We start from the raw sequence: 17,833 nt of genomic DNA, 5'->3' as shown, positions 1-17,833 counted from the left end.
TACCCAGTCTTGCTTAAGATTTACAAATACGACAGGCGCTGAGGTAGGACTGCAACATATTAGCACAGAAAGTAAAATCTCATTGCGACGTTCAAACTGAGCATGTTTAAACAGCCGTGCCGCTGAGCACCGAGGATCGCTGAAGTGTGAGGCAACAGCAGTTAACACTGAATATCGGGTGAAATTAAGCATCTTTGATCTGGAAGCTCTGACTGCAGTGCATTTAAACACTTAAACGATAAATTATTTCTACATCATCCTGCTGCACTGAACGGGCCCCGTGGGTATGATTCAGGAAACATAAGGAGAGAAAGGGAAGGTGGGATAAAAGAGGCAACAAAAGGCGAGGCTACCGCAGCTGCATGTTGCTCCTTGTTTCGTGCCATTCTCTCACACATTGTTCTGGCACAGCTGCTTTATCATTCCATTATCATTACTTGCCGTCCATCATGGTTTTACGGCTCATTTTAAATCTTTTGACATGTGGCGCAGATGGAGGTGGAGGGAATGCAGGGTACATTAAATGTGTATGCGTGTAAGAGAGGAAGACAAAGCGAGCCGTGGTTTGATGAATAGCGGGCAGTAAGACCAGTCTCTCCCCTCTGGCCCCCACCTGCAGTGTGTCCTGTCATGAGTCCTGACACTACTGTAGCCCTGTGAAAGGCCCTGGCACGTTATCTATCTCTATCACTACCTGCCATCCTTTTGACCTCTTCTCACATTGTCACACTCTATTCTCCACCTTTTTCTATCTACAGCTTTCATTTCTATTAATTACTTCCTGTGCTTCCATGCACCACCAATGAATTCTGATCCCTGATCTCTTTCCACCCATCTACCATGTTCTACCTTAAAACAAAAAGCTCCCTACGCTGCTCATGCTTAAAACCCCCCTCCTCCTCATCTACATTTTTTCGTTGCTCCTTGACCCAACCTCCGGTGTCTTTCCCCCTGCCTCAAACCCCCCGACCTTCATCCTCTCCTGTTAAGATGGATGCAAGGGCGGCATGGCGTCGGTGGCACGGCCATTTGGCCATGTGATGAATGGCGGTAATTACCTGTAGACGTAATTAACGAGGTCCAAGAACTGGGCGTTTAACTCAAGTTCATCGGGAAAACGCTTCTCTATGTAGGTCATCATCTTCACCAGCAAGATGGACTTCTCACGCAGGTTGGGCATCTGGAAGGAGGAGGGAAAAGAGGGGTGCTGGTTAGAACGAGACAGGGGGAAGTTATGAGAATTAAAGAGACTAAGGACAGGAATAAAGAGCTGTAGATACAGATATTCCTCCACCTCAGCCCTTTACCACTTGATCTCCTTCAACAGCTTGAAAGAAAATACAAAACAAAGACACCTCTGTGGGTGTTATGCTAATGTTAACCTCATTGTGTTTAGAAAATGTGCTTTACTTGTCGTTTGTCCAAAGGTTTCACACCTTTTTAAGTGCTCTTTGCTGATTCAGTTCTGATTCACACCCGCTATTATCGAATAAATACTGTGATTACCAGCTGAATAATGGAGGTCCATTGGTTTGTGCACGTTAGATCCGTCTCACTGAGAAAAGCCTCCTCCTTACCTGATTGGCAGCCATGGGAGAATTGTTTTTCACCCACTCTTCGACAATTTTGACCACAGCACGGAGGATTTTGGGGTCGGGTGACTTCTCGATCAATGACGTGAGGATGACCTGGATGAAGTTCTTCCTCATCTCCATGCTCATGACAGACAGCCGTGTCTTCACCAGGTCGAGACTCAGCATCACAAGCTCACTGGTCACTGTGAGAACAGAGCGGTAACAGTCAAAAGCAGGATTCAGACAAACCAGCTAACAACAGTCACAGTATTTGTAATTTTAGTATTCATATTGATGGATTTGTGGATAAAGGCTATTGTATGAATAACCTCCAAAGCTACTTGCGCTAAAAGCGAGGGCACCCACCACATATGAAGTGCCCTTTTTGCTATTCTAAAAAAAGCTATGACAGAAAATAAAGTGTCACCTCTTGTCCTATTTTCTCAAAAGTCAAGATGGCCTTGAACACATTCATGGTCACGTCTCCAATTCAGAATGTCCATGTGAGTTGTGCCAAAATACAACTAAAAGGTTTCAATGCAATCAGGATGGAACCATTTCAGTGAAGCTTATTAGATTAGTGAGACATGAACAATCTTTAGAGGCAAAGGCCTCACCGGTTAGATAGCCTTTGGTCTTAGTGATAACTGCGCCCAGTGGAGGGTAAATGTCTGTGTTTCCCAATATAGTCATTAGGGGCCCATTTAAAGCGCTGATAGCATCCTACAGCCATTACCTCCCATCTGAGAAGTAGCAACACTTATTATGTACTACCCGACTTCTATAAATCAGGTGACGTCAGGCTGCAGAGTGAAATTGGGAACCTCTGTGAACTTTGTAATAGTCATGAGATAGCTAAACAACCTTAAGTGCTAAAAGAGCAACACGCAACCTTGTGAAACTCTTCTCCTTACCCTTGCTGGCTGACATACAAGGCAAGTTGTCAAGAGGTTCCACTTCAGTCAGTGTCTACCCTTTCAAAGCCAGAGCAAAAACAGCACAAGGTGACCATCTGTTTGCTTTATCCAGTGAGAGACTAACAGACAATACAGGATGGGAACTACCCTGTGAAACCAGACTATCTGTGGAGTGGATCTCCCCCCTGACCAAGTCAGCTATTGAGAACACAGCTGCAGCCATTGATATTGAACCTCCGATTCAGTCTTTGTATGGAGCCGGGCACTGCCGAGATACATTGGATATCTGAGCTCTGACTGAGTCTGAGGAAGGTCACCCATATGAGTTTGCGTGTGTTGTGTACGGCTGACCTCACGCACAGTCGAGCCCTTGTTGGATCGGGGCTGGGGAAAGTACGCACGCTAGAATTCCTGATAATGTGAGCCAGCTGTAACTGCAGCCCTGCAGAATAAGCTCAACTGAAACGGCAGTGGATGCCTGGCGGACAGTCTGGTGGATCTCTGAGCTCTAATTGTGACTCTGGGTGCTGTGAACTCAAGAACTGGGTTAAATAAATGAGCCACATGGGGAGGCATACTGGGAGAAATGGGGATAGTGGGTCAGCTCTGACTGTGGAACCAGTGTCAAAGAGCTTGTCACGGTTAATTAATAAACAGTTTCAGATAACTGTTTTTATGTAACTTTAAGAAACCAGACTACATAACGTGTCTGTTATGTCTGCACCTTGCTTCCTCATATCTTCCCACTGAATTCACATCTGTGCGTGTACCTGTGCTGGTTTCAGTAACCCCCGGGTTAGCCTGCTGTGGGCTCAGGTGTTCCCGCACCATCTTCTGTAGCGAGCGCATGAACACCGAGATGAGGCGGTCGATGTAGCTGGCATTGTAACTGCAGGCTGACTTGAGGATCATCAGTGTTCCTGGAAGACAAATGGAGGGGGGTAAAAAAAAAAAAAAATGAGAAGAGAAATACAATAATCTCACGAGAATCTCATCCTCTGTGGCGCAAGGTAACAGACACGCACATCTGCAGTCAGCTTGTATTTATTCACACAGCACGGAAAGCACTTTTTTTTCTAATCTAACAAAAGTTCTAGTGTCACGCAGGCACAGATAGGTATGAGTAATACCCCCCTCTGTTGCTGCTCCCTGGAGGGGAGACAAATGTTAAAATGTCACCCCCCACCATATCAGTGCTACTTGGATGTGACAGCAGGATACCAAAAGATTTTTATTGACCAGAACTGCCATTTTGGCGAAGCGTATCAAATAGCTTCACCTTTAAACTGTTTTCATGTGGCCATTTGTCACATTGTGGCCCACTTTATTTCTGAAGGTACGATATATTTCAAAATAAAAGAAAGAAAAATCAAATAACTGTCTCCTTTGGAATAAGCTTTGATTTAAGCTTTATCCATAAATACTCGGACATCTGGGAAGATAACTGTAATGTTCATAAAGGGAGGGTGGGCAAAAGCAGCAATCCTTCCCAAGACAACTTTTCCCAAACCGTTGGACTGTGGCCTTCATTTAAACAGACCAGATGTTAGCCCGAGCAGCAGGGCCCATCGGCTTCCATTTTAACGACCCACTCACTGGCTTCATTTCTAAAAAGCGACTGAGGTAGCTTAGTTTTAGGAAGAGTGGGAGTGTGAGAAATATTTTAAAAGAAGACAAGGGTTCATGAGCAACAAAGTGGGAGTAACAGAGCACAATGGGGAGAAAGGGATACGTGGGAGTAGGTCTTACCAAAGAGCTGTGTGGGGTTAGTGTTGCTCGTGGCTTTTTCATAGTTGGTAAGTCCCTCATAGATGACCTTGCTCACGGCAGCATACAAGCACTCCAATTCCTCATACTTAGACGCCACTGTTGATGAGCCTAGAGGGAGAGAGCAGTGTTTGCTTCAAACAAAGAATCTAAACCAATGCTTTACTTGGAGCACATGGCAGAATCAATCAATTAACAGAGTAATGCTTCAAATATTTTGGCTCATCTTCAAAGAACACAAAAATGAGTTAACAATCCCTCAGATGATACAGATATGTAGTGCTTTTCCGAGTTTATGAGCATGGCTGACCTGACCAAGTTAGAATTTAAGCGTTAAGCACTGGCAGCTTACTGGGCTCTGTGGGGAAGATGCTCATGAGGCGAGAAAGGAGGGAGTGGACAGCCCGCAAGACTTTGGTGTTGCCGCATGTCATGCATGCAGCGATGCCTCGCTGGAGGGGTTTAAAGTGGGCCAGGATAGCTGGGGACTGAAGCACTGTCAGGAGGAAGCAGAGGATCTCTAGTCCGGTGCAGATGTTAGAGATGTTAGCCTGTGCTGGCTGCTCCTGAGAGGACACAGAGAACAATGAGTCAGTGCTGTGGAATAAGGTCTGTACATTGTCTTGTTATTTTTTTCATACAGAAAAAAAAAAATAGATTAATAAAAAGAATGCAATGCCTGTATCATGTAAAATATCTAGGCTCATCTTTTTAAGCACGAGTATACAATTCCAAAACAAAGGAAGAAAAACTGTAGTGCAAACTGATCAACAGATGCATTAATCATTCAAGTTTTTATTCCATATGAATTCCAGACAACTCAGAAATCAATATTCTACTCACGGTGGTATTTCTCACACAAAAGAGCCGAGGCACTGTGATCGCTGCTAAACCAAAGATCAATGACCAACATCGGGTCCTAATTTTGTCTAAATTGCAATCAAGGTTTTCAACGATGGCAGGGCCAAGAGGATAATCTGGGGCAGATCCGTGGCACTAATCTCGCCTAATGAACAAGGTGACTCGCGTGATAAGGCTCCTGGTAGATATTAGGGTACTATTGATTTGGCACTGTATTAAGAGGATGGGACATAGTCTCTGGAGCCGTGCAGATAGGACATGTACGTGCGTGAGAGAGGGATTGCGTGCACCCCCCCCTCCCCAATCTGCCTTCTCACGCCACTCCTCCTGACTCTTAATCACTGCCATGCCAGTACAATGAGATGATAAAACGTAATCCGATTTAGAGCATTGTTCATTAGTCTGAGTACTATGGCTAGGCAGGTAGTGCAGGCTCCCGAGGGAACAAGACCCGAGTATGCGCATCTGCATAAGACCTACAGAAAGCCTTGTTTGTCAGATCAGCCCCACGGGATCTGGTTGGGGCTGATTGGGTTTGTGTATGTGTGAGTCTGTAGGCAGATGGAAAAGGCGCGGCCGATACAGTGATCCCCCAAAAAGGGAACAAGGGAAGTACGTGACAATTGCCGGCGCACGGCGATAACCTTGTCTGAACAGTGGCGCTGAATCAGACCACAGAGATGAGTGGAAAAAGAGAGAAGCGGCAGATAAAAGGCGAGAGAAAGAAGAGAGGCTGCGATAAGAGGCTGAAAAGAAGAGAGGAGATGAGAGGAGAAAGTGGTGGCAAGAGACAGCGGGGGAAGAGAGCTGCAGAGAGGCGCTGTGAGGAGTTTAGGATGAAGAGACGGTGGGGTGGGGGGGGGTCGCACAGGCCAACCCGGATAGAGTCCTGTTATCTCAACACTGTCATTATTTTGTCATTATGGTGGTTGGTGCTTCACTTCATGTATTACTGATAACGGAGACTCAGAGACGTTAGAGCCAACAGCAAGACAGAGCTTAAGCAGGGATGGGCAAAAGGCGAACGGCAGAGACGCATTAGTAATCTCTTACTGTTTGCCGTTTATTGCTCGGCGCAACAACGAGCCTGAATATTATGAACTTTATTCAAACATGTTTGCCTAAAACACCGTTTATGACTTGCGCTAGCGACATCAAATAATCTGTGGCATGCTCACAAACATATTTTACACATTAAAAACAGAAAAAAATATGGAAAAGAAACTTTCCGAAAGTTCGTTTTCAAAAAGGAAAATTCATTGCAAGTCTGGACACAAGTGACCTTTGGGAAATGCAAGTGCAAAAACAGAGCAGTAACAACTGCTTAGAATGACCACGAGCATGACTGTGGCTATATGAAAGCAAAGGGCAGTCTAATAAGGTACATAAGGACTGAATGAGTCATGCTGAAGGCATATGCCATCTTACCACTGTCATAAGCAGCTTGTCAAACCACTGCAGCTTGAGCTCGGCGCGAGGCCACATGTCAGGCCTGAGGGCAGACTTCATCAGGCTAACACAGCGACGGGACAGCAGGTCCCCCGGAGACCCAGCCACATTGGTGCTGTCGTTCACCTAGACAGGAGACGGGAGACGGGGAAGAAGGTTGAGATCATTATCATTATCAGTGACAACAAGTCTCCATCTTCAATATCACAAACGTTGTCCTGACAAGATGTGAAATCACGCAGGGCAAGAAGAGGCGAGGACTGTCACCATGTACTGAAATCTCATTCACGGAGCTAGAGTTCAACAGTGGCATGACCAGAAAGGAGACTGTCCTTCAGTCAGGAAAACATGTTGAAAAGCATCCACAAGCATCCTTGAGCGAGACAATGAATCCCTATCAGCTCGAGATGTGGTGCTCCATGGTTGATGGTAATCCCTGTGCGTGGTGAAAAGATCAAATTTTTCTACAGGGATCGATTTAGTATCACAATACACTGTTATCGAGTGGAATACAAAGAGAAGATTATGCTTCTTCAGACTGTTCTGTGAGCAGTGAGTGATCCCCAGCAGTGATACAGAAGGTTATATTCAACAGAGATGGTTGGATGAACAGTGAGAATGGAGCTTGGCCCAAAAAAAAGAAAGTAGGAAAAGTCAAGGTGAGTGAATCTCAACAGTCTATTTCAGGCTTGTAACCAAGGTCATCGCTGCCACTAGACCAAGGGACATCCGTGTGAGAAGACACATAAAGGACTGTGTGTGTGTGTGTGTGTGTGTGTGTGTGTGTGTGTGTGTGTGTGTGAGAGAGAAAGCAAGAGAGATGTGTACAGGACAGCCACCAGGTGTGTCCTACCTTCACTACCGAGGGGTTAGGATAGTTGTGTCCTACCTGGCAGGCGCTATGGATGGCAGAACTGTACCTGCGTTGTGTGTGTGTGTGTATGTGTGAGAAAGAAAGAGAGTTACCTGGCAAGCAATCCTGATGAGGAAGTTGACCACTGTGTCCGTATGTTGTTTCTCAACGGGCTTGGTGAGCATGGTCTCTGTACCTGGCATGGACTGGCTCCGGCCAAACACCTTAAAAAATAAATAAATAAATAAATCAATCATACATTATATTGAATGAATAATGTCAACTTTTGTGTTAGGAAACAGAAAAATTCTATAAATAAAGACGACTTTAAACTTTCATGAGACCTTAGTTGTGAGGGAATATCAAAGAGTCTACACAAAGTGTAAAAGTCGGCTGCAATCGTGATTTTCTGATAATTATCCTGAAAACTTTCTGAGCAATTAACATTTCCTCATCTCAAGCAGAAACACATGCTGCTATTGCATTTTCCTTCTGACATCAGATAAAAGACGCTTGGAATAAACTGCCAAGATGGATTGTTTTTTACTATGATGTGTTAAAAATCACTTTTATACTTAGCACTAGGGCAAGTCTCAAAAATCAGTGTTATTAAACAAGGACAAAATAGTGTTTGGATGTGTTCAATAAAAAGTCTTTGAGATCATGTCCACTGTGGTGATTAATTATATATACATTGCAAATACTGAAATTAATCAAGAGAAATATTGTACAATAGGTTAAGCGTATAAATGAACTTTATTCAAACGGTGTTTTCACCGTCTGATTATGTCTGCTCAGTCTACAGCACACAGCCCCTCAAACACAAAGTTGAGTGTGGTGGGACAGCAGATGCAGTCAGGCAGCATTATTAGGGTGTCTAGCTAAAAACCTGGAGGGCTGTGATAGCAAGTTAATAGAGAAATTCAAAGTTTTTAGTCTAATTAAAAATGGCCTTTTGAAAGATTAGTTTTTGTATGTGTCAGAGGTTGACCGTGGATCATTTCAACAACTTAAAGAGGTACTTCTTGCAGCAAAGGCATCTCATCCAGTTTTGCAACTGCAGAAACAAGAGATCACAGTGGGATTCAAGATGAAACAGATGTGAGGCTCCAATACTGTTAATGGATCAAGACAACAGCAGCCACCGTGCTGTCGTCTTCTGTTGGCAATTTTTGTCTCAGAGAAATGGCTTCTGATCAAAGTATCTTTCATTCTCATCTGAATTCATTCAGACAAGTGTAGAACACAGGAGCAGTCAGCAAGAACTTTGAAGGTAAGATGATGCAGTTGTTAATTTTGGATGGTGCGGTTGCTTCCGCAAACTTGACTGATGTTGGATTGAGCTTACCGTGGAGGCCGTTCCTGTTGCCGTGCGGAATCTTTTGACGTCTTGACCGGCAGCCGCAGCAGCAGATTCCAGCGACAGTCCTCTTTTCACTGCACCGCCACTAGTCCCTTCACCGCCAGCTCCTACTTCGGTTTCGGACTCCGGCTGTCACACGGAAGACAGAAAAGACAGCAGAGGAGGGGAGAGGAGAGAGGAGGACAGGTGTGAAGTGGAGTCCATCAGTTAACATAATTACAGTGTACAGAATGAAATGTGTAGAACTTTTCTAGGTTTCTGACAAGCTCCTAGAGCATTATGAGTTATGAGTATTTATTATATGGAATATTTGATCTCTGTGATTAATGGATTTTTTTTGCGCGAAATAATAAGCATTTGAAGTCTGCAATGATCCATTAGCAACGTGGGCACAACTCTGTTTTCGTTAGTCACACAAGCTATGTTTGACAGCACTTTAAGTCAATAAAACTTTGTGTAGTTCAGTTCTTTGTGTAGTTAATACAAAATCCAAGGAAAGAAGCTCTTTCCTCGGATTTTGTATTACATGTGTATGTGTATGTGTATGTGTGTGTATTTATGGCAATCCATGAACACACCTGCTGGTCTTTGATCCTCTGCAACTCCCATTTGATGACCACCTCAGCCAGGTCCACAGCAAGTTTCCTTTGCTCGATGGTGACACTGGGAGTGAAGCCTAGACGCTGCATTGCACTGATCATGTGCTGCACCAGGTGGTGGCGCACAGGGTAGTACACCTGGAAAGAGACAGCAGTTAGTAAAAATGGAGTAATAATTAAATTAAATAATAACATAAAATGAATTTGTGAGTATGAATATTTAGTTCATCACAGCTTCCAGTTTGCTATTTTAAACACAAGTGTCAGGTTGAACCAGTGACAGATGGCCAATGATGCCAGTGGCAGAGTTTAAAAAAAAAACAGAATTACAAATGAGCAACAATATTCAGCAAAGCTGAACAGATGACAGAGCAATTCATTTAAAAAAAACAAATAATCCCTTTTTGTATGAAGTGAACACAGACTCTGGTCCATGAATTTCAGTAGTAGTTGCTTCCCAATTTTGTTTGGCAAAAGAAAATGTGAATGAACGCTTTGTTTTCATCCACTACCGTTATGTGAACACAAGGGGTAGTTGAGATAAACAGTAGATGTCAGAAAAACAGAAAAAATTAAAAGAGCAATGCGGAACACAGTGGAATTATGACATTTGTGTTTGTTGCATGGGAGAAAAGTCACATCAGATCGGTGTGAAGTGATAATAGACGGATAGAGCCAGTCACGCTTTATGTGAGTCAAATAATGCTACGTCAGAATTTCACCAAAAAAACAAAACAAACTCAAGCGAGTGTGAAACGTTTTTCCGAATTTTGACAAATCCATAACGCGATGCTTTAAACTACATTCATGGAAACACAGTCAGACTTCAAGAAGGTGATAGAAATCATAGAATAATGAAAAGGAAACTAATTCTGCATATTCATTTCACACTGGCTTTGATATTCAAGCTGCTACTGGTTGTGCAAACCTTTTCCTCAGAGCGTCGATACCAGAACACCAACTGAGAAACTCTGCCTTCCCTTAACTCCATGTTAAATGGACTGTCTTGCCAGTATCATCACCTATAAATCAGCCTGGCTTCCATTGCCTAGCAACAATCCAAAACAATTATGAGAGTGCAACCTGTTGCCGGCGTGTGGACAAAGCTGCTGCTTCCATTTTATTATGTGATTCTTCACCGAGGTTTTCCCGAAGAGACCTTGCTTGTTTAAATATCTAAAAATCTGGTGTACTGAGAGTCCTGTGAACCGATTACAACCCTGCCTCGCATCACCTCCATCTTGCTGCAAGATATCCTGTCCACCTGCCCACAGAAGACCATAATCAAAAGTGAATGAAAGACATCTTTCTTTTTTTGTTTCTCTACGCTGATGCTGATACTTTGTTCGAGTTTCTGGGTTGATAATGCATGCAAAGTTAAACAGGGTGGTTCAATCACTTTGAGACACTGAGTGAGAAGAGGCAAACTCTGAAGCCGTATTCCCACTTAGTCTCAAGGACATGATGACACGCACTTAGCCCTGAGAATTTGCACTCTCAAGCCTCACACTCAAGAGTCACTTAGCTTCATCGCAAAAACTGAACTGGGACTCTCGACACACAGGCGCACGCAGACAAAAAGAGCAAGAGATGAGATGTCTATCTGAGGGCTGTTGCCAGTGTCAAAGAATATTAAAGCTTCTCACTTTGAGGGTAATTATAGTCGATAGAGCAGGGCTTCATGGCCCCTTAATGACAGAGTGGCTAAGCCCTGTCCATCACGTGTGCACACAGACAAACACGCACACAGTCTCCCTATTTCTTTATCAAACACACACACGCACAAAGTCTCTCATCTGTCTGTCATTATCTTCTCCCCAGTGTAATTATGCTGATGTGATTACATTAGATTAGTCATCTGGCCCAGTGAGAGCAGCCTGTCAGCGAGTTAGAGAGAGGAGCTGAGGAAAATGTCTTCTGGCTAAGAGACGCTCGCTTTCTGACCGACGAGGCGGCGAACGTCAGCTGAAAGAGCGAGAGGGTAGAAAAGTGCCTGTGAAGTTTACGGAGAGAGGTGGACATAAAGACCAATGATCCTTTGCTGGGTGTTGACTTGTAAACAGACGAGGCGATCTTTGACTCTGAACGCCGATGAGAAGGGTGTGTCTGGCAGTGTATGTGCATTAAGGCGATTACAGGCAGCAGGCGGTTATCATTAGCTCCACTGCCCAGTGATGAATGATCCAGCTTTTGCACAATGCCATATTCGTGGCAACTGCGAAGATGAAAACTCAAATTTAACTAACTAACTAATCTCATAAAACGATTAATTGGACCAAACTAGATCATCCAACTTTTAAATGATGATGCTCCATTCCCATTAGAGCTGGTAAAGAGGCGTCATATAATTTAGGGCTCTCAGAAAATCAGCAGAAATAGCTTCTCAACTGTTTCTCCACGCGGTTCCCCGTGGTTACCGAAGCCACACTGAGCGGGGGAGCTGGCAGCAGCGACAAATGGCTGCGGATGTACCCAAAAGTGGCGCTCCATGTGATGGCAGTTTACCCTGGTTTACCAGTAAATGAGAAGCACAAGATGCTGATATTCGATAGTCAGTAATTAGTCATCCTTAAAAAGGTATTACTTAGTGTGGTGTTCAGACGAGTCCCTCATGGTTATTATACATTGCAGGGAGAGAAATCAAATTTGTTTCGACTGTTCTGTGTGCTTCACCCGCCCGTATGCACACACCGGCAATCGATGCATTCGATGGTGGCTGACAGAAGGAAGCGCACTATTGACCAACTCTAATTTCCCCGCGTGTTCTTTTATAATCTGCTCACCCTGAAGTGCTGCACGATGAGATGCAGTATGTGGACCAGCTGCGGAACAGTGTGTCCCTCCTCCACGATGATCTTGCGAGTCCAGTGGGTCAACATCTGGTGGCCGTCCTCCATGCGGGCAGGCACAGCCGGGGTCAGGATGGCCATGGCCTGCCGTACGATGGCCCGGGCCTCCATAGTGTGGGCTTTAAGCAAACTGTGGAAGACCTGGGAAAGGAAAGGTAATAGACTTTTTAATATACCCTTTGCTGCATCATTGATGCTACTAATTCTTATTTCTTTGTTTAATGGTCCCTTCAACTACTGTATTTCTCTTACAATACATTCATATTACACTGACTGCTCTTGGGCAAGCACATACTCCCTTTCACACACTATGGTATCATTTTCTCAATGAGTACTACTTAGATATAGCTTATTTTTTCTTCTCTTTTCATCTGTTGTCGTCTCATTTCAGTCTCTGTTTTCATTCATTTAATCTCAGTCCTCTGTCATTAGTTTCAAGTTTCTCCTCTCTCTGCTTTCCTGCTCACCTGCAGGACGATCTTCTTGTGAATGGCAAACTTTGCAATGATGTGAGCCAGGAGCAAGTGCCCGCTGTATTTACAGGCGGGATCCACGCATGCTTTGGGCAGCAAGCAAGGCCAGGCGAATGTCATGAGGCGCCGCAGCTTGCTGTTGCGTGACTTGTTGTTGTCGTGAATGTGGTGGGGCGCGTGCTCCACCAGCAGGGTGGAGAACTGCAACAGGCAGATTCGCAGCGAGTCGAGAAGGTCAGCCTGCTTCTCTGGGTCCAGGACCTTAGAGAGGGATGGAAGAGATGTGGAAAGATTGTTGAGTGAAGGGGAAACGGGTAACATTTTTACGCCCCATGGCGCAGAGAGTGAACTGTAGAGTTGTTGTTGTTGTAAATACACACTTTGAATTCTGTTGCTGACAGAGGTCAATAGACCTCTTGGATTACTTACTGCAGCTAATGTGAAACACATTTTATTGAATATGCAGTTTGCCTAAATTGCCTAAGTATACTTAGTTCTGACTAATGTTCACTTCCCAAAATCCACAACAGCAATATACTTTTTCACATATTGAAAACCTCTTACAAAAAAAGACAGCTCGCCATTCAAAATACCAAGCACCATCTAAAATTCCCAGCAGAGAGGTTCAGAGGGGAGGAGAGCGGCACAGAGAGAGGGAGGTGAGTGAGGAAATGAGTTTTAACCAGACCGTAGAGGAGCCATTAGCAGCCATTAGGACTGGTGTTAGTCAGTGATGAGATCTGCCACAGCGCAAACAAACATGCTGACCTTTAGCATGGTCTCATCCTGACATTTACACCAGGAATTATAGTCTGGCCTGATGAATGAAACGTGATGGAAAGCGGAGACCAGGGGGATAGTGGGAGGGAAACAAAGATGGATGGAAGAGACGAGAAAGAAGAAGAAGAAGAAAAAGAGAGATGGGACTGACAGCAATTAAGTGATCAAGTAATGCATGGAGGACATGAGAGAAGAAGAATCAGACTAAGTGGGATGTAGTTGATGATGACTGAGAGTATGGAGATGTGCTGGATTGATAAGACATTATGAGAGGAGATGCAGCAGGTAATGAAATCAGAGAGACGGATGGAGAGACAAAAGCTGTTGAGTAATGAACAGAAGGAAGAAGGGGGAGAAAGTGAGCAGGCCGAACGCCAAGAGAGATGTTAAGAGGATGAAAAAGAATGCCTTTAAAGCAGACGTGTGCATATGTACCTTAGTGATGAAGACACTGGTGATGCTTTCGGGATTGTCTCCTTCAGGGTTGGGCGGTCCAAGCAGCTGCTCACCTTCCCCTTTCTCAAAGCTGTACAGGAAGGCTGGATTCAGGATGTGCTGCAGCACCTACGAAACAGGAAAACGCCAGGTGAAATGATTTGTCCACTTACTTAAGGGAATATTGCAATCTGAGTAAGGGCTGCTCAGGTTTTCAAAGACTGCAGCGGACAGAGAAAAGAGAAACTCATCAGTGAAATCACCTGGTGTGGTCTTTAAAAAGCTGCATAAAAGAAAAATATGCATACTCTCAGCACTGGGGCACATAATTACATGATGACTCTACAATCTCTTCTACAATGAGAGACACGGGTCATTCTCAGCTTGATAACAGAAAAAAAAAAAAGAACTTGAATAAAACAGAACTGAGCTACAGCAATGTCCGCAGCTCAAAACAATGTTCATTTTAAAAAGAGGGTGCAACATTTAAAGAATCAGAACATATTCTCTTAAATAATCCAGAAGTGTTGAAAGCGGAGAAAGAAAAGAATCTATACTAATCGCGGAGGCGAAGTTTAAAAAGTAATTTATAACACCCTGAAACCTGCAGGGATTTTTATCAGCGATCTGATGAAGACTTAAGATTAACTAGTAAAATGCAGAGCGACCCAACCACAATACAGCTAACGACTGCATTTATTAAAGAAGCTGCAACGTGTTAATGAACCCCCCTATTCAATCTATCACTGGGGAGGACAGGGCATCGCTCAGCGGAGAACGAGCTGTGGCAGCATATGTTCAGGCTCCTCCATTAGCAAATTATTCACAAACGCACTGCACAATGTACACGCATGGTTGATAGACTCACACACGCATGCACAAAAAACACACGCACCCCCCCCCCCCCCCCCCCCCCCTAAATGAAGACACCAAGAAAATGCACAAAGCACAAGTCTGTTCTTCATTCTCATCTGTTCCTATTAATTCGACGCCTCTCTGACATCAATCACTGGGAGATCACAGCGTATTTCTGTAATGCCATTAGATGCTGTGCTCCTGCAGGCTGTGTGTGTTAGTGCGTGTGTGCACGCACACACAATGCTTCTGGGCAAGTAGCCTAGATCGTGTTCTGCAGGTGTCTTAATTATCTTAAATCCCATTTCCATACCCTGAAACAAATAACGTGTGTGTGTGTGGAGAGTAACCTTCACCGCAAAAATCGATACTGTGATTTTATTCAACTGGTTTTGTTATTTGTCATTCCAATCTGATAACTAAGAGGCAATTTATTTGTGTTGGTTTTAATTTTCTCTTTTAAAAATCTGAATATATTTTTGCTTCTTCTCTCACAGACACACACAGAGGTGTTTTGTTGTCACTCATAACAGGTACTGACAAAAATATCTGCTTGTTGTTTCAACTTAACACTGCAGTTTGACTTCAATCTCCAGCGAGAAGATGATACAAGCACAGCGAGACACATTCTGTTACACTGTATGTCACGTCGGTGAAGCAAGAAAATAAATAAATAAATAAAGAAGCAGAATGTGAAACAGACGCGCTGTGCTTCATAAATGTCATACACTTGTTTGTTTGCTTGTCTGCTTGAAATCTATTTCATGAACAGTCAAACACTTTTGAACAAAAAAAAAAAAAAAACAGAACAAAAGCAGTTTTCCGTTAGAACTCTTTGGATAAAACAAAGGAAGCGATACAGGAGCAGCATGAGGTCAGACTGCACCATCACAGATGATTCATTGCTGCTGTCCCACTCCCCTCTTTTTTTTTTTTTCTCTCCCCACATTTCTCTCTACATCTCGCTCAAAGTGAAATATTCTCCCGGACCCCTGTGATGCTGCACAAGAACCTCAGTCTCTATCTAACTCCCTATCTCTTCAATATGCACACACACAGACACCCAGACACACACACACACACACACACACACACACACACACACACACACACACTTACTTCCCCGTGCTATGATGCTTCCGGGAAATAGCTCGAGGCAATTTTTAAATGTCAGCGGACGTAACGCCCACACTCATTCTCTTGCTCACGACTCGTACACTCATCAACACAAACATTTGCACAGAAACACCGTCTGTGTGTCAGAAAAACAAGTCTGTGGGTCTGTCTGTCATGTACAGATAGCATCTGCTGCGCACCAGAGGAGAACAATTAAGCGAAAAAACAACAATATATGAGCAAAATCCTGATGGAGGGGAGTGGGCTTGCTGCAGCTTCGCTAGATGATCGAATGAACCATGGCTCTGTTAAAAAATTTAAAAACGCAGCATTTTGTCCTGGAAAGACACAGCACAGTGAGTTGGCTGAACTCTCTCCCGTGCCTTTATTTTTTCAGCCCATATGTTGCTGAAACAATGCAAACTGAATGAGGAAAAAGGACAGGGTGGAGTGAGCAGCATCATAAACATGAGTGTAGCTCACTGGATTTGTGGGGTCTGTGTGCACTTGCAAGCTTCTTGTGTCTGAATGTGTGTGTGTGTGCGTGTGAGTACAGTTGTGTTCCTGCCATACAGCCATTTGGTTATGTGCTATAGTGTGCCAGGGCAGGCCCTCCCCACTGACCCGTTTGTACTTAACAGCAGTGCTGTTGCTCCTCTGTGCCAGGTTGTGTGTCTGCTACAGCTGTGCAAAGTGTGTGTGTGTGTGTGTGTGTGTGTGTGTGTGTGTGTGTGTGTGTGTGTGTGTGTGTGTGAGCATGCATGCGGGAGAGTGGGCTTAATTAAAAAGCAGCCCGAATGATTGTAATGCTCGCAGCAGCAGGTCAGGTAGAGAGGACAGAAGCATTCATCTGTGAGCCTCTGAGGGTCTAGAACCAGACTAAATGACCTTCCTGACTCTATCAAAAGAACTTCTGGTACAAAACACACCAACCATAAAAGTCACACAGATCAGGTCCCACACTGAGGAAGCAAAGTAAGCAAGATCAGGAGACGCTTTTTCATGATTTTTTTTTTTGCAACATGATTTCTAATGCATTATTTGGTTTTCTCTATCCGAGGTTTTAATCGTTTTTTTTTCCCCAGCACAATTGAAAAAAAGAAAAAACACAATACAATTTTTTCTCTCTCTTTTTTTCCCCAATTAAGGCCTGCGTGTGCCCCACAGTTTTGAATTAGCATTTTTATTTAAATATGTTTTTTTTTCTTTAGCAGGCTTTGGGAGAAAAAAAAAAGAGAGATAATTGCTGTGCTAGAACAAAAGAGAAACGGCAAAACTGCAGACTCATTCTCTCCTCATTTCAACTCATGAACTGGTGAAAATGGCGAGCTGGTTTTGGCTTTGAACATCACAAGATTAATACTCATTTTATGCCACGTGATTAGTCAGACTGTGTGTTACATCCAACCCTAACTTGAACATCAATTACAAAAGACGATTTGAAAATTGTAAAAAAAGGTACTGGGAATTTCAGCTCCCTGTGGCATGTAGTCATAAGATGACTCTGCTCTGCCGTGTTCATACCTTAGCTTTGAGCTCATCGTTGAAGTGTGGGTCGTTGAACTCAACGAAGCGGAAGAACAGGGCCCGTTTCTGGGCAATGGAGTACTTCCTTGGGATCTCCTCCTCCATGTAATCCTTCAGGAAGGTCATGTTGCATAAGAAGCGACCCGTGAAAGCCCGCAGCAGCTGGAACAGCAGCTCAATCTCCGAGTAGTTACACCTATTGAAAATACAGGGTTAATAATTCAGTGCACAGACAAGAGATATGTCGAATATCAACGGTGATATTGTACAACAAAACTTTCAAATCTTAAGTCACCGGTGTCACTCAGGTGATTAGCCAGTTTTACACTTGTTAAAAAAGATTTTTGTTTATCAAAAGAAGGTCGACTGAACTCATACACTCTAAAATTACTGGCTGGAGTGGTTGGGGGTTAAT

General features: G+C 43.8%; 1 protein-coding gene across 4 annotated transcripts in view; it reads right to left on the bottom strand.

The window, feature by feature from the left end:
- The window catches only part of trrap (transformation/transcription domain-associated protein), a 76,224-nt gene that overhangs the window by 35,883 nt on the left and 22,508 nt on the right, over positions 1-17,833 (bottom strand). For all 4 annotated transcript variants that reach the window (XM_019258758.2, XM_027289201.1, XM_027289199.1 and 1 more), the window contains 13 exons: positions 17,416-17,614; positions 13,921-14,049; positions 12,700-12,966; positions 12,167-12,373; positions 9,363-9,521; positions 8,770-8,913; positions 7,535-7,645; positions 6,548-6,694; positions 4,611-4,824; positions 4,241-4,369; positions 3,262-3,411; positions 1,578-1,777; positions 1,059-1,180 (listed from right to left, as the gene is read on the bottom strand). In XM_019258758.2, the coding sequence (XP_019114303.1) occupies positions 1,059-1,180; positions 1,578-1,777; positions 3,262-3,411; positions 4,241-4,369; positions 4,611-4,824; positions 6,548-6,694; positions 7,535-7,645; positions 8,770-8,913; positions 9,363-9,521; positions 12,167-12,373; positions 12,700-12,966; positions 13,921-14,049; positions 17,416-17,614 (2,178 nt within the window). The remainder of the gene's footprint in view (positions 1-1,058; positions 1,181-1,577; positions 1,778-3,261; positions 3,412-4,240; positions 4,370-4,610; positions 4,825-6,547; positions 6,695-7,534; positions 7,646-8,769; positions 8,914-9,362; positions 9,522-12,166; positions 12,374-12,699; positions 12,967-13,920; positions 14,050-17,415; positions 17,615-17,833) is intronic.

This window comes from Larimichthys crocea, chromosome XVI (genome assembly GCF_000972845.2).
Source record: "Larimichthys crocea isolate SSNF chromosome XVI, L_crocea_2.0, whole genome shotgun sequence".
In the NCBI taxonomy this organism is placed as follows: domain Eukaryota; kingdom Metazoa; phylum Chordata; class Actinopteri; family Sciaenidae; genus Larimichthys; species Larimichthys crocea.
Note: the sequence above shows the minus strand (reverse complement) of the source record. Positions and strands in the feature narration are given on the sequence as shown.